Genomic DNA, 13,584 nt, shown 5'->3' with positions numbered 1-13,584 from the left:
CAGGAGAATGATAAAACTGGAAAGTTGTTGATAAAAGAAAAGTAAATTTCCACAGGAGAGTTAAGGTGGCATGCAAGAAAGGGAACAAACACATACTAAATGCCACCCATATGCCAGGCTCTCCTTCTGAATTCCCCCAACCACACTGAGGTACTGTGTAACAGGTAAAAAAGGGATGGAGGCCTCTTGTGATCTTGCTCCTATCTGCCTCACCAGCCTGATCTCCATTCACTCTCCGTGTCACCAACCCCACCAAAGCATGGCATGTTCCATCAGCATGGATCTGCGATTGATTCTCCATGCATGCCAGCCTGCTTCACATCCTTCTTCCTTGCACAGGTGGCCTCCTCCACCTAGAATGCATCCCTTTGTTCAAGAAGTAATATGGAGCGTCTACCCTGGGCCAGGCACTTTGCTAGGCATCAGGATACAGTGGACAATGAAAAGGGCCTTTCCTTCCCTGAGCTTACAGTCCATTAGGAAAGACATACACTTAGCAAGTATTACCACCGTCAATTATCAGGGAGATTAAGTAGTATACAGGGAAACTACCAGGTGCTATGAGGCTGTAAAACAAGGGATCTTAAATTAGATTTGGTGGAAAAAGGGCAGTTAGGGGTAGCTTCCCTAAAGTCCTGTGTCCATTGAGTTAAGAAGGATAAGTAGGTGTTGGATAGCTAGGCAGAGAGAAAAGGAGGAGGCTCCTGGCCATTAGGAACAGTGTGTACAAAGGCCCTGAGGTGGAAAGGGACATGGTGTATTCAAAGAACTAAAAGGCCAGTGTGTCATGAACATAGCAAATGAGAGGGAGAGAGACCCAAGATAAACCTGGAGGGCCAGGGAGAAAGATTATGCAGAACCGTCTTGTGGATTTTGGTCTTTAGCCTAACAGCCACAGGAAACCACTGAAAGGTTTCTACAAGGGAATGATGTGATCGTTTTGGCATTTTTTAAAAGAATATCTGGTTGCTCTGTGGAGGATGGTTTGGGAGGGGAACTGAAGGAGGCGAGTAATGGGACAGAGAGAGGCAGAAGGAGTGAGTCTCCAGCCTGTACAGCGTATTGGATTGCTGTGATAAGGAAAACTGGGAAAGGTGCAGCTTTAGGAGAAAAACCAGGAATTTAGGTTCAGATGTGCATATTGAATGTGTGGTGCCTATAAATCGTCAAAATGGGGTCATCAAGGAGGCAGTTGATGTCAGGAGCTGGATGTCAGAAGGAAGACGGGACTAGAGGCATATCCTGAGGAGTCATCAGCCTCGAGATGATGACCAAAGCTAGGAGACTGGCTGAGGGTGCACAGGGAGACCACAGAGCTCCCTGTCAAACACCTGTAGTTGTTCCAATAGCACCTTATCCATCACCTCTGCAAAGCCTTCCCTGCTACCCAAATAAGGTAGTTAACTACTTCTATGTTACTTATCTATCTTACATTTATTATATCATACGGTAATTTTTACCTGACTTTATGTCTCACGTCAATTAGATGTGAGCCCTTGCAAGTGAAGTGTACTTTGTGTGCCCAGTTCATGGTGTAGTACCTGGCCCATAGAAGGATCCCAGTAAATGTTACTCAAATAAACTGAAGTGATGTGGCCTTTGGACCTCAGAGTTGCATCCCACAGTTAACACAAGAAGTAAATAGTGTGGCAAGGTCTAACACACCAGAAATCTCTTCTGTTGGAGAGTTTTTCCCTTAGAAATTATTTCCATTCATTGGGGAAATGGTGCTTGTTTAATGCAAATTTGCTATCTGGTAATGTCCACATTCCATAAAGAAAAGAATACTTGGCTTAACTGTCTTTTTCTGTGAGGAAGATGCTGATTCTTCTACTAGCCATGTCACAAAGGCTGAGCTAGAACGTCTCCACTCGATGCTGTAGGCAAGTGTGTGTGGTCTATGAGAAATGTGTTATCAGCTGATAAACATTGTTTTGGCAGAACCCCACACAAGAGAGAGCCAGGAATGATTAAATGAAAGAACAGCATATGTGACATGATTTGCACAGTCGAGTCACATTCCACGTGCTCCCAGGGCTCCAGAAAAATCAGACGGCAATCCTCAAATTAGCCATCTGCCTCTTGACTTTCTGTTCCTTTTTCCAGTGAAAAGTTGGGGAGGGAGAGAGGGCAGGGGAGACAGTAATATTTTATGAATGTTTACTTGGAACCTGAGCCTGTGTTCTCATAGCGTAGTCCTTCAGAGAACAGGAACAGAGGCCAGAGGTGACATGGTGGTGAAGGGTTCCATCCTTAGCCACACTTGGATCTGATACCAAGTCACCATTTAGTACAGAGCCTGTTATCTAAAGCAAATTATCTAACAGTTCAAATCCTCACATGGCTTTTCTGTAAATGGTGACGGTGTGTGACGTTGGGATTGGGGGAATGGGGTGTAAGATCCAATGTATATTCCATGGGGTACCTCTGAGGATGAGAAGTGATGATATTTGCAAAGAAAGCATTCAGCATAGTTGGCTGATACGTAGTAAATGTTAAATCAGCGGCAGCTAGTTGGGGCAGCGATGATAGAATAGTAGAGGTAACTGAGGCAGGTTTTGTTTGGTTTAGAGAGAGAGGGGCTGTTCTATTTTATTTTGGTTTTGGTATATAATGAAACTTTGAGAAATATACTAGTTTTAAAATTTTATTTGTAAACTGGATATCTTCCTTTTAACATCCATATGAGTGCATTTTCTAAAAGGCACTGAAGCCATTTAGTAGGAAGATACATTTCTGAGAATGATTATTGTGGGGAAGGTGAGTGGTTTTTAAAGTTAGCTCCTTGACCTGCTCTGGATTCATCAAAATAGGCCTATTTGTATCATTTTCTGTGATGGAATTTTTCATTTTAGAGTCATTATTTAAAAGTTAAAATATACTTAAAATTAGAATGAATAATACAATGAAACTGCATATTCAGTCACCCAGACTCAAAAATTACCAAGATTCTGCCACAAATTTTCCTGTTTTCTAAAGTACTTCAAAACAAATTGCAAATATCCAGTCATTTTACTCCTACCTACTTTAGTATATGCTTCTCTTAAAAAAAGGAGAGTGCACATTTTCTTATACAATCACATTCTCATTATTATGATGGGTTTTATCATGATAGAGATTTAAATTTATTATTAAATTCTGTCTCTCTACAAACACACACACATACACACACAATACCTAAAATGTGCCTCTCCCTCTTGAGTGTGCAAAACAAAATGGGCGATACCAGTGATGATTCTGAGTTACCATAGAATTTGTTTTAGAGGGAGGTGTGGTTGCAAAAACAGAGAACAAGAATGTGTTTTTCTGAGCAGGCTTTCCCCCTATTTCGCCCATTTCCATCTACATTCGAGTTGCATAGCTCCTGATGAACTGAGGGTTAAGAACAGAAAATGTGATGGGCCGAATAGGTAGAGGAACCCTAACAACCACTGAAGGCTATTTCCCTTATTAACCACTCCTTCAACATCTATTTATGACACCAAAAATATGTTTCCTTTACTCCAGTGCCCTTTCTAGAATATTTAGTAACCTAAAAATATTTAGTATTCTGTGCTGTAAATTTGGATTTGAAACTTGATTTCTTGGAATATTTTTAAATTCTAGGATTATATCTCAGGAAACTCCTTGGTTATATAAATAATCATAACTATTAATTGCATGAATAGCCCTTAAACCAAACAAAAATACCTCCAAATTTAGAAGACTTCAAAAGCCATTCAGTAGAAAGCGGTATTTTTGGAAAGAAAAAAAGCATTGTGTTTGCTAAAATGCCGTGTGTTCTCTAATGCCTGCTCTGATTATTTGTGCACGTAAACCTCAGAATTGTTGCCTGTGACTAGCATTGTTGGAGGGTGGTGGAATCTGTTGCCATGGCAGAAGGAAAAGACGTAAGAAAAAGGCAAAGAATAAAAGCTGACATCTGGTTGATAGAACTTTCTTTTGCCCCCAACAGTTCTGCCCCAGAAAGGGATGAATGGCTAGAAGCAATTTCCAGGTCAATAGAAGAGTATGCCAAGAAAAGAATCACATTCTGTCCCAGTAGGAGTCTTGATGAGGTATTGTCTTTTCCTTCTTATGTTTTTGCAGTGCATTTCAAATAGTTTTTACCTTAAAGAAACTTTTCCCAGGGGTTTACAAAAGCAACATGTGTTTCACAGAAGGATTGGAGGTGTGTGCGTAATTTCAGAGCTAAATATTCATTCTGTTAATGTCTAACTACAAGTCTATGATAGCATATAGTGCATTCATATTTTTTCTAGTTATAAAACCTCATTGTAGAAAATACAGTATAGTTTAAGGAAGAAACTAATTGGCTGTTATTGCACTACCTCAGGCATCTTTTAAAGTTAATTTTGCACTAGAGGATTGTTGGAATGTAGCTAATCTTAATATCCTAATAACATGAAAAATATGATAGCTCATATTTCATCCACATCCTTAATGATACCATCAGCATTGTGAGCTGCCAGTCCAAATAAAAAGGCTTGATGCTGTAGCAGGCAGTGTGCATAGAGATAATCAGAAGTCGTTCTTCCACAGGCTGACTCAGAAAATAAAGACGAAGTTAGTCCTCTTGGATCCAAGGCTCCCATCTGGATTCCTGATACCAGAGCTACGATGTGTATGATCTGCACAAGTGAATTTACTCTGACCTGGAGACGACATCACTGTCGGGCCTGTGGAAAGGTTAGAGAGGATCACACTCACCTCCCTTGTGATTTTCAATAGCTCTAAGCTGTACATAACGAAGAAGCATGTTTCTCCTTGTAAACCATTGGGGGTCGGGGGAGACATTGAATCGTAGGTGGTATCTCCTCTACATATTTAGGCACAAGGCAATCTTATTAGGGAACTTAGCTCTTCCTAGCCCAAGATTACTTCAGAATGTCCATAATAGATCATGTTCATTTTTTAAAAAACTAATAAATTCAAATTAAATAGATGCTCACATTTACAGATAATTATTGAAACTGCATTTATCTAAATACTAAGTTCTTAGTAGGAGGAAACTTTCAGTGTTGAAGTTATCACTAGTGATGTTTCTGAGTCTTTGTGATGTTTTTAGTAAAATGAGCATTGTAACAATGACATCAGAGAGTTACTATAAAGATTTAATGGGTCTTATTTAGACAGCATTTAATCTGGGCCAGACACTGGGAAGAGGCACAGCAGAGGTGTTCATAGTTGCAGCAGTGACGATGACAATGACGATGATGACGAAGATGATAAATACAGCTAACACAGGAATTCCTACGCACCGGGCACTGTTCTAAACATTTTGCACATGTTAACTCCTTTAGTATATTATTATCTGTAGTAAGCACTCAGTAATAATCTGTGGCCTCTTCAAGTGTGGTATTGTGTGTGAGTTCCCTACAAGCCTGAGCTCCACTGAATTTTTATTCAGACTCAGTGACTATGAAAAGGTTTTGAAAACTAGACAGAACTATAAATTGTAACATAACTGATGGTTTAGATACAAAGGTTATTCTAAATGAAATAATTCCAATGTGTTTTCAGATTGTATGCCAAGCTTGTTCATCCAATAAATATGGATTAGATTACCTGAAAAATCAACCAGCAAGAGTATGTGAACATTGTTTCCAAGAACTGCAGAAATTAGGTAATATATAAGTAAAGATTTAATTGAAAATTCCATTATTCCCCAGATACTTTCAGACAACCTTCTGAAAGAATCATCTTAGGCACATTAGCAATATGATTGGTGATACTTCTCTCAAAATATTAAGTATCTTGCTTTCTTAACTTAGTGAAGCTTTCTTAACTCATATTTTGTGGTAATTCCAAGAAAGGTTGGACTGAAACTTATTTTTACTCTGAAAACGGTTTTGCTGAGGATCCTGATTGTAGAAATGTAATCACAGGATAAAATGCTTGGAGTAGTTACAGGGGAACTTTAACTTCCAAATAATTTTCAAGTTTCTAGTTTCACAACTGTGTGCTCATTACAAATCATTTTTATCGTATTAGTAAAGTAATTCTCTATGGAAACATACTAGGTGGCACTTTGTTAGCCTTATTCTAATCACTTGGACTGATGTAGTGAGGTTTTATTTTACATCTAAATGTGCGGCTTTTCGCCAACTACAAAATGATAAATCAAATCTGCCTGTTCGTTATTTGCAAGTATCCATCCCTACAGTTAAGGGGAATGCAGTTCAGGTCTATATTTTGGGACGAGATCCTGAAACTTAAAGGATCTAAATTTTTAAAAGATTATCCTTCATGTTGATGAAGAATAGCTTTTCATCATCAATGAGAATATCTAAATGAATAACTAGATGATATGCCATTTCAGAATCCATATATTTATAGAGGAATTGTTTGTTATTATCTGTATACATTTTCCAAAAAGACACGTTCACCTAATCTTTTGCCACCCTTATGTTCCTCCCTTTGTTCTCCGGGTATATAATATAGGCTCAAACATTCAAAATTCATTTTTGAATACTCCTCCCTCATCACACACACCCATTTGGTCAGTAAATCTTGTCAAATTTATGTTTGAAAAACCTGTCTTGCTCTTGAATTCTTTATCCACCTCAGCCTTAACAAAGCCTTCATTATCTTTCATGTGGACTACTGTCCTAATTTCCTAACAGGTTTTTCTGCTGCAAATCCTTCCTCTTTCCTACTGCCAGATTTATTTTTCTAAATTCAGTCTGCTCGTGTTACTTCCCAGCCCAAAAGGCCTTTCTTTGATTTCCCACTGCCTAAAAGACAGTCCTTAGAACCAGCCATTTTTTTCCCAGCCTCACCTCCAAATAGATGAACTAATTTCATATCTGTGTGCTTTTGCTTATGCTGACTTGTCTTCATGGACTGTTCTTCCTCCGCTTTTTAGCTTGGCAAACTCCTACTTATACCTTAATGCTAACTCAAAACTCTCATTTTCCCAGCTTTCCTTGAACCTCTGCAGTGAAAATTAATTACTTCCTCATCTTGTCTTATAGTCCCTTTTCTAGCATTTTGTTCATTGTAATATTATTTGGTCATGTATCTAGATACTAAATGATGTTGTCAGTTTGGGTTTTTTTTAAAGTCAGGAGGGAAATTTTTTCAATTTTTTTTAAAGTTGGTAGTACATAAACATGTTTCAGAATTCTTAAGGCACAAAAGGTCAATCCGTTCATATGGCTTGCAGTTAAAAAAGTATAAAATCATAGACAGTGGGAAGTCTTCCTCCCACTCAGCTTCCAGCCTGGGGAAGTATCATAAGTTTCTTAAGTATCCTTCCATGGATATTTATGCAACAACGTTTATTGATTTGGATTAAATTGAATTGCAGAATGCTTACCATTGGTTATATAAGTGTACCTGATTTGTTTTAGATCACCAGCACTCTCCTAAGATTGGATCTCCTGGAAATCACAAATCTCCTTCAAGCACCTTATCATCAGTCTTACATAGTATTCCATCAGGGAGGAAACAGAAAAAAATCCCAGCTGCTCTCAAAGAAGTAAGTGTTTCCATTAGACTTGCAACCTGATAGAGGCTGAATTATTCATACACTTATAATACAATATTTTTCTTTCATAAAGGAAGACGTCATTTCCCAGCACTATTAAGACATGCATTGTAATACTGGTGATGGATGTGGTTGAGGCCTCACGATCTTGCTTGATCTCCCTTATGACCTGAGTCATTTAGAAAATGCCTGTTGAAAGGTTTGGAGAACATTTTATAGCAATGATAGAAAGGAAAGATAACTGGGACATGTGTGAATTTTTAAAATTACTTTGAGGAGACCCCTTCCTTTCTCCTTTGAGGTGAGGGAAGAAGTCTATAGAATATTTGGGGCATTTTATTAGCATTTACTCATCTGCATGGCTTGTTTTTTATAGGCATTAGTTGGTTATATATAGCTGATATCACTGATAGTATGTTGTTCTTCCTTTAACTTAAAAGAAAAAAATTTTAAGTGATAATAGACTATAGAGTTAGACCTGCCATTGGAGTAAATCCACAGGCATCAATGATATCCTATCCCAGTTCCTCAAATTCAGGTGTTCAGTCAGCCAGTGTCAAGAATTCAGACAGTCCTGCCTTTCTGGTCACTCCTATTTTGATTTTTGTTAATTAGTTCTACCCATGCTAGTTTTGTGGCCAGGAGAGTAGTTTTAAATTCTGTTCTCTTGCTTGGTTGCTGTGGAGGTCTTCTATCATGGAAGAGCAAACAGCTCTAAAAATTTGACCAGGATCATGTTTCTCATGTAAAGTTGAGTGTATTTCATCATGGCCATTGAAACACTAGGAAGTGATTTATAGCCAATCTCATGATATAGTAAAAATAGGACTTACATACAGTTCCATTTGCCAAGTTTCATGTGGAACTGGGTAAGCCAACTGAATGAATACCCCTGAACTGTATTTCTTCCATCACACAGTTCCTGAATCTAAATGTACATTCAAAAACCTTAAGGTTCTTAACCAACCAAATTAAGTTCTCTGTAATTTTTCACCTCTCCATGCTGATGTCACATTTTATAAATATAATTCTTACCTGTGCTCCCCTCTTTAGTCGAAACTCCACTGGCTACCAAAACTCGTTATGGTTTGTAGACTAGACTCAACCTGATTCCAATCCTTTTTTGTACATCTTTCCACCCAGCCACACAAACAGGCCTTCCTGGCTGCAGCCATTTCTCCCTTGGCTCCACTGGTTCTCAAAGCATCCTCCAGAGCGGCAGCAGCACCGCCTGGGAACTTATAGAAATGCAGATTCCTGGGCCCACCCACACTGTATGGAATCAGAAACTTTAACCAGCATTCTTGGTGATTCAGATATATGTGTACTAAAGTTTGAGGGCCATTGCCTTGCTCCTTTGTGGTCACACGGGGAAATTTATCCAGTTAAGTGCTATAAAAGTCAAAGTAGTCTCCTCAGAAAGCTGTGTTTTTTTGGTCTTTTTTTAAAAAACTGAGGTGAAATTCACATAACATATAATTAACCATTTTAAAATATACAATTCAGTAGTATTTGGTGTATTCACAGTGATGTGTAACTGCCATATTGCTCCAATTTCAAAACTTTTTCATCACCTCGTAAGAATACCCTGTGTCTGCTAAGTAATCGGTCCCCACTACCCCCTCCCTCCAACCCCTGGCAACCATGGATCTGCTCTATGTATTTGCCTATTCTGGATCTATCATATAAAAGGAGTCATACAATATATGACCCTTGTGTCTGGCTTCTTTCACTTAGCACAGTGTTTTTGAGGTTCATCTAAGTTATAGCATGTATCAGCACTTTGTTTCTTTTTATGTCTGCATAGTACTCCTTTTTATGTATGTACTACAACTTAGCCATTCATCGGTTGATGGACACTTGGGTTGTTTCCACCTTTTGGCTATTGTGAATAATGCTCCTATAAACATTTGTGTGCAGATTTCCATGTGGACTTATGTTTCCATTTGTCTTGGTTATATACCTAGGAGTGAAATTGCTTGATCATACAGTAATTCTGTGTTTAACTTTTTGAGGAATTAGGAAGTTGTGTTCTTATTCTAGTGATGTTCAGTACATTTTTAGAAATTCCTCTTTTTTAGAATTACATACATTCAGAGCCTCAGCACCCTCAGTAATGGCGGGCTGCGTCTCTTGAGTTGGATTTCATTTATTTTTTATCTTTTAAAATTTATTTATTTAATTTATTTATTTTTGGCTGCTTTGGTTCTTCGTTGCTGTGCATGGCTTTCTCTAGTTGCTGCAAGCGGGGGCTACTCTTTGGTGCGGTGCGCGGGCTTCTCATAGCGGTGGCTTCTATTGTTGCAGAACACGGGCTCTAGGCACGCGGGCTTCAGTAGTTGTGGCTCATGGGCTAACTAATTGTGGCTCGTGGGCTCTAGAGCGCAGGCTCAGTAGTTGTGGCACACGGGCTTAGTTGCTCTGCGGCATGTGGGATATTCCCAGACCAGTGCTCAAAACCGTATCCCCTGCATTGGCAGGCGGATTCTTAACCACTGCACCACCAGGGAAACCCATTTATTTTTTAAATAAATCATTGGAAGGAAAGTTTTGTGAATCAATTAGGTGATTAAGCTGGTTAACACCAACTTTGCTTTTAAAAAGATTATTTAGAGGACTATGTATGACTATTTAGTATTGGGATTAATCTTTTATGGCTAATAAATTAATTGTAAAATATTCCAAAAGAGTAATGTACAAAATATTTTGGGCAATGATAGTAACACTTAACATAAGTACATAGTGGGTATCCCAATGTGACTACATTTTAAGAGAAAACTCCTTTGAATGTAAACATTTTAGTTTGTTTTTTTTTTACTTACTTAGTAGTCTTATACAGGGATGTTATTTCTGTATACAAATTTACTTGAGAGATATTTCTAATTTAACATTAGATATAAATTTTCCACTTGGGACTTCTCTGGCAGTCCAGTGGTTAAGACTCCACGCTCCCAATGTAGGGGGCACGGGTTCGATCCCTGGTCAGGGAACTAAGATGCCACATGCCACCCGGTGTGGCCAATAAATAAATAAATAAAATTTCCACTAAACAATATATCATCCTTTTTATGAAATGTATACGAAATTAATACAATTACTACATGATTAAAGATATACTTTAAAATTCATAGACCGCATCTCTATTAGTCTTCTATTGCTTTGTACCAAATTACCACAAATGTAGTGGCTTAAAACAACACACATTTATTATCTCAGGAGCTTAGATGGGATCTCTTTAGGGCGGCAGTCAAGGTGTTGGCCAGCATTGAGTTCTCATCTGGAGGCTGACTAGGGAAAGATCTACCCTGCTCCTAGGTGCTGCCCTTAGCTCCTTGCCACGTGGGCCTCCGCACACGTCTGCTTACTTCTTCAAAGCCAGCATGGTAGAAAGTCTCTAGAGCCAGTCTGCTAGCAAGATAGAGTCTTATGTAATGTAATATAATCATGGGAGTGATAGCCCATCACCTTCACCATATTCTGTTGGTTAGGAGCAGTCACAGGTCCTGCCCACACTGGAGGGGAGGAGATGCTACGACAGCCTGATTCTCAGTGGGAAGCCACCTTGGGAGTCTGTTCACCATACCACCAATAAGGCAGTTCCTAAACTTGGCTTTTATATCTCTATTTTTCCTATATTTAAAAAGAGAAAAGTTTCAACTGCCATATTATAATCACTGAAGGCTTAGTGTCTTTTACCTAGAGATTGAAACACTTTCAGCCTTTTATGAAGCAAAACAAGCTTCTTTTCTTTTAGACCAAAATTTGGGGAGCAGAAACTGATCCTTAAAGTCACCATTAAGGGACTTCCGTTGTAGTCCAGTGGTTAAGAATTTGCCTTCCAATACAGGGGACTTGGGTTCGATCCCTGGTCAGGGAACAAAGATCACACATGTCGCGGGGCAACTAAGCCCGTGTGCCACAACTACAGAGCCCACATGCTCTGGAGCCCAAGAGCCACAACTAGATAGAAGCCCGAGTGCTGCAACGAAGAGCCCTCATGCGGCAACAAAAGATCCTGCGTGCCGCAATAAGACCCGACACAGCCAAAAATAATAAATAAATAAATAGTTTTTTTAAAAAAAATCACCATTAATAGTAGAATTTTCTGGGAATTCCCTGGTGGTCCAGTGGTTAGGACTCTGTGCTTTCACTGCCAGGGCCTGGGTTTGATCCCTGGTCAGGAAACTAAGATCCCGCAAGCCATGCAGGCATGGCCAAAAAAAAAAAAAAAAGAATTTTCTATTTACTTTTTTATTGATAAAGTTTTTAGAAATCCAGAAAGTTATTTCAGGAACTGAGTTAAAGGTTTAAGTAATTTTCCCTAACACCCAAAATAAGAGGAGCAATAAAGAATATATACTGTCCCAAAATACAGCTTTAAAAAGGCATTTTTCTGGAGTGGGTGTGGAGAAAAGGGAACCCTCTTGCACTGTTGGTGGGAATGTAAATTGATACAGCCACTATGGAGAACAGTATGGAGGTTCCTTAAAAAACTAAAAATAGAACTACCATATGACCCAGCAATCCCACTACTGGGCATATACCCTGAGAAAACCATAATTCAAAAAGAGTCATGTACCACAATGTTCATTGCAGCTCTATTTACAATAGCCGGGACATGGAAGCAGCACATATACACAATGGAATATTTCTCAGCCATAAAAAGAAACGAAATTATTTGTACTGAGGTGGATGGACCTAGAGTCTGTCATACAGAGTGAAGTAAGTCAGAAAGAGAAAAACAAATACCGTATGCTAACACGTATATATGGAATCTAAAAAAAAAATGGTTCTGAAGAACCTAGGGGCAGGACAGGAATAAAGATGCAGACGTAGAGAATGGACTTGACATGGGGAGTGGGAAGGGTAAGCTGGGACGAAGTGAGAGGAGAGTGGCATGGACATATATACACTACCAAATGTAAAATAGATAGCTAGTAGGAAGCAGCCACATAGCACAGCAAGATCAGCTCAGTGCTTTGTGACCACTTAGAGGGGTGGGATAGGGAGGGTGGGAGGGAGATGCAAGAGGGAGGAGATATGGGGATATATGTATATGTATAGCTGATTCACTTTGTTGTACAGCAGAAACTAACCAATACTGTAAAGCGGGGCTTCCCTGGTGGCGCAGTCGTTGAGAGTCTGCCTGCCGATGCAGGGGACATGGGTTCGTGTCCCGGTCCGGGAAGATCCCACATGCCGTGGAGCGGCTGGGCCTGTGAACCATGGCTGCTGAGCCTGCGTGTCCAGAGCCTGTGCTCCGCAACGGGAGAGGCCACAACAGTGAGAGGGCCGCGTACCGCAAAAAAAAAAAAAAAAAAAAAATACTGTGAAGCAATTATACTCCAATAAAGATGTTAAAAAATAAAGTGGATGGATCTTAAAAAAAAATAAAAGGCATTTTTGACATGTGGAATTATTATTCATCTTCTGGCAACCGAGAAAATACAGGTGAACCCGCAAAGAAACACATGCATGCAAGCACAGTTAAACCAGGTAAAATTCTGGAATTGCTTCTAAAAGGAAGGATTTTATGCTCATGGCATGGCAGTATTCAATTTGTACAGTAGCAGATTTTGAAAATAAACAATTTCATTCTGAAACATGATATTCTTATTATGGTTATTGCTTTCAGCACCAATGATCAAAAGCAACTTTGTGATTTTAAATTTTGTTTTTGTATGAAAACTATTAAACTGTGTGTGGGGTTTGCTTACCTAGGTATCAGCGAACACAGAAGATTCTTCTATGAGTGGCTACTTGTACAGATCAAAGGGCAATAAAAAACCTTGGAAACACTTGTGGTTTGTCATAAAAAATAAAGTGCTATATACGTATGCTGCAAGTGAGGTAAGATCTGAAATCTAAACATGAATAATTTGAGGGTCTTGTTTTATAATGCTACCTGGAAATAATTACAATGTTTGCCTAATTTATTTGTTTTGTCTCTGTTTTTTGTTTTACTTTGCTTTGGGAGGGGGGGAGATGTTGCTGTTATTTTTGACATGAACAGGGTCCTTGTTTTGTATCTAAAGAGCTCTTACTCAGAAATGTTAGGAATTTTCCATAGTGTTAAAATGTAAGTTTGGGGA

At 39.0% G+C, this 13,584-nt stretch overlaps 1 protein-coding gene across 2 annotated transcripts in view; it reads left to right on the top strand.

Moving 5' to 3' along the window:
• FGD6 (FYVE, RhoGEF and PH domain containing 6) overlaps positions 1-13,584 on the top strand; it is a 110,152-nt gene that overhangs the window by 91,882 nt on the left and 4,686 nt on the right. For both annotated transcript variants that reach the window (XM_060025393.1, XM_060025392.1), the window contains exons 15-19: positions 3,956-4,058; positions 4,543-4,689; positions 5,524-5,626; positions 7,356-7,483; positions 13,214-13,342. In XM_060025393.1, the coding sequence (XP_059881376.1) occupies positions 3,956-4,058; positions 4,543-4,689; positions 5,524-5,626; positions 7,356-7,483; positions 13,214-13,342 (610 nt within the window). The remainder of the gene's footprint in view (positions 1-3,955; positions 4,059-4,542; positions 4,690-5,523; positions 5,627-7,355; positions 7,484-13,213; positions 13,343-13,584) is intronic.

Source organism: Delphinus delphis, chromosome 11, assembly GCF_949987515.2.
Source record: "Delphinus delphis chromosome 11, mDelDel1.2, whole genome shotgun sequence".
Lineage (NCBI taxonomy): Eukaryota > Metazoa > Chordata > Mammalia > Artiodactyla > Delphinidae > Delphinus > Delphinus delphis.
This window is presented reverse-complemented; position numbering and strand designations above follow the sequence as displayed.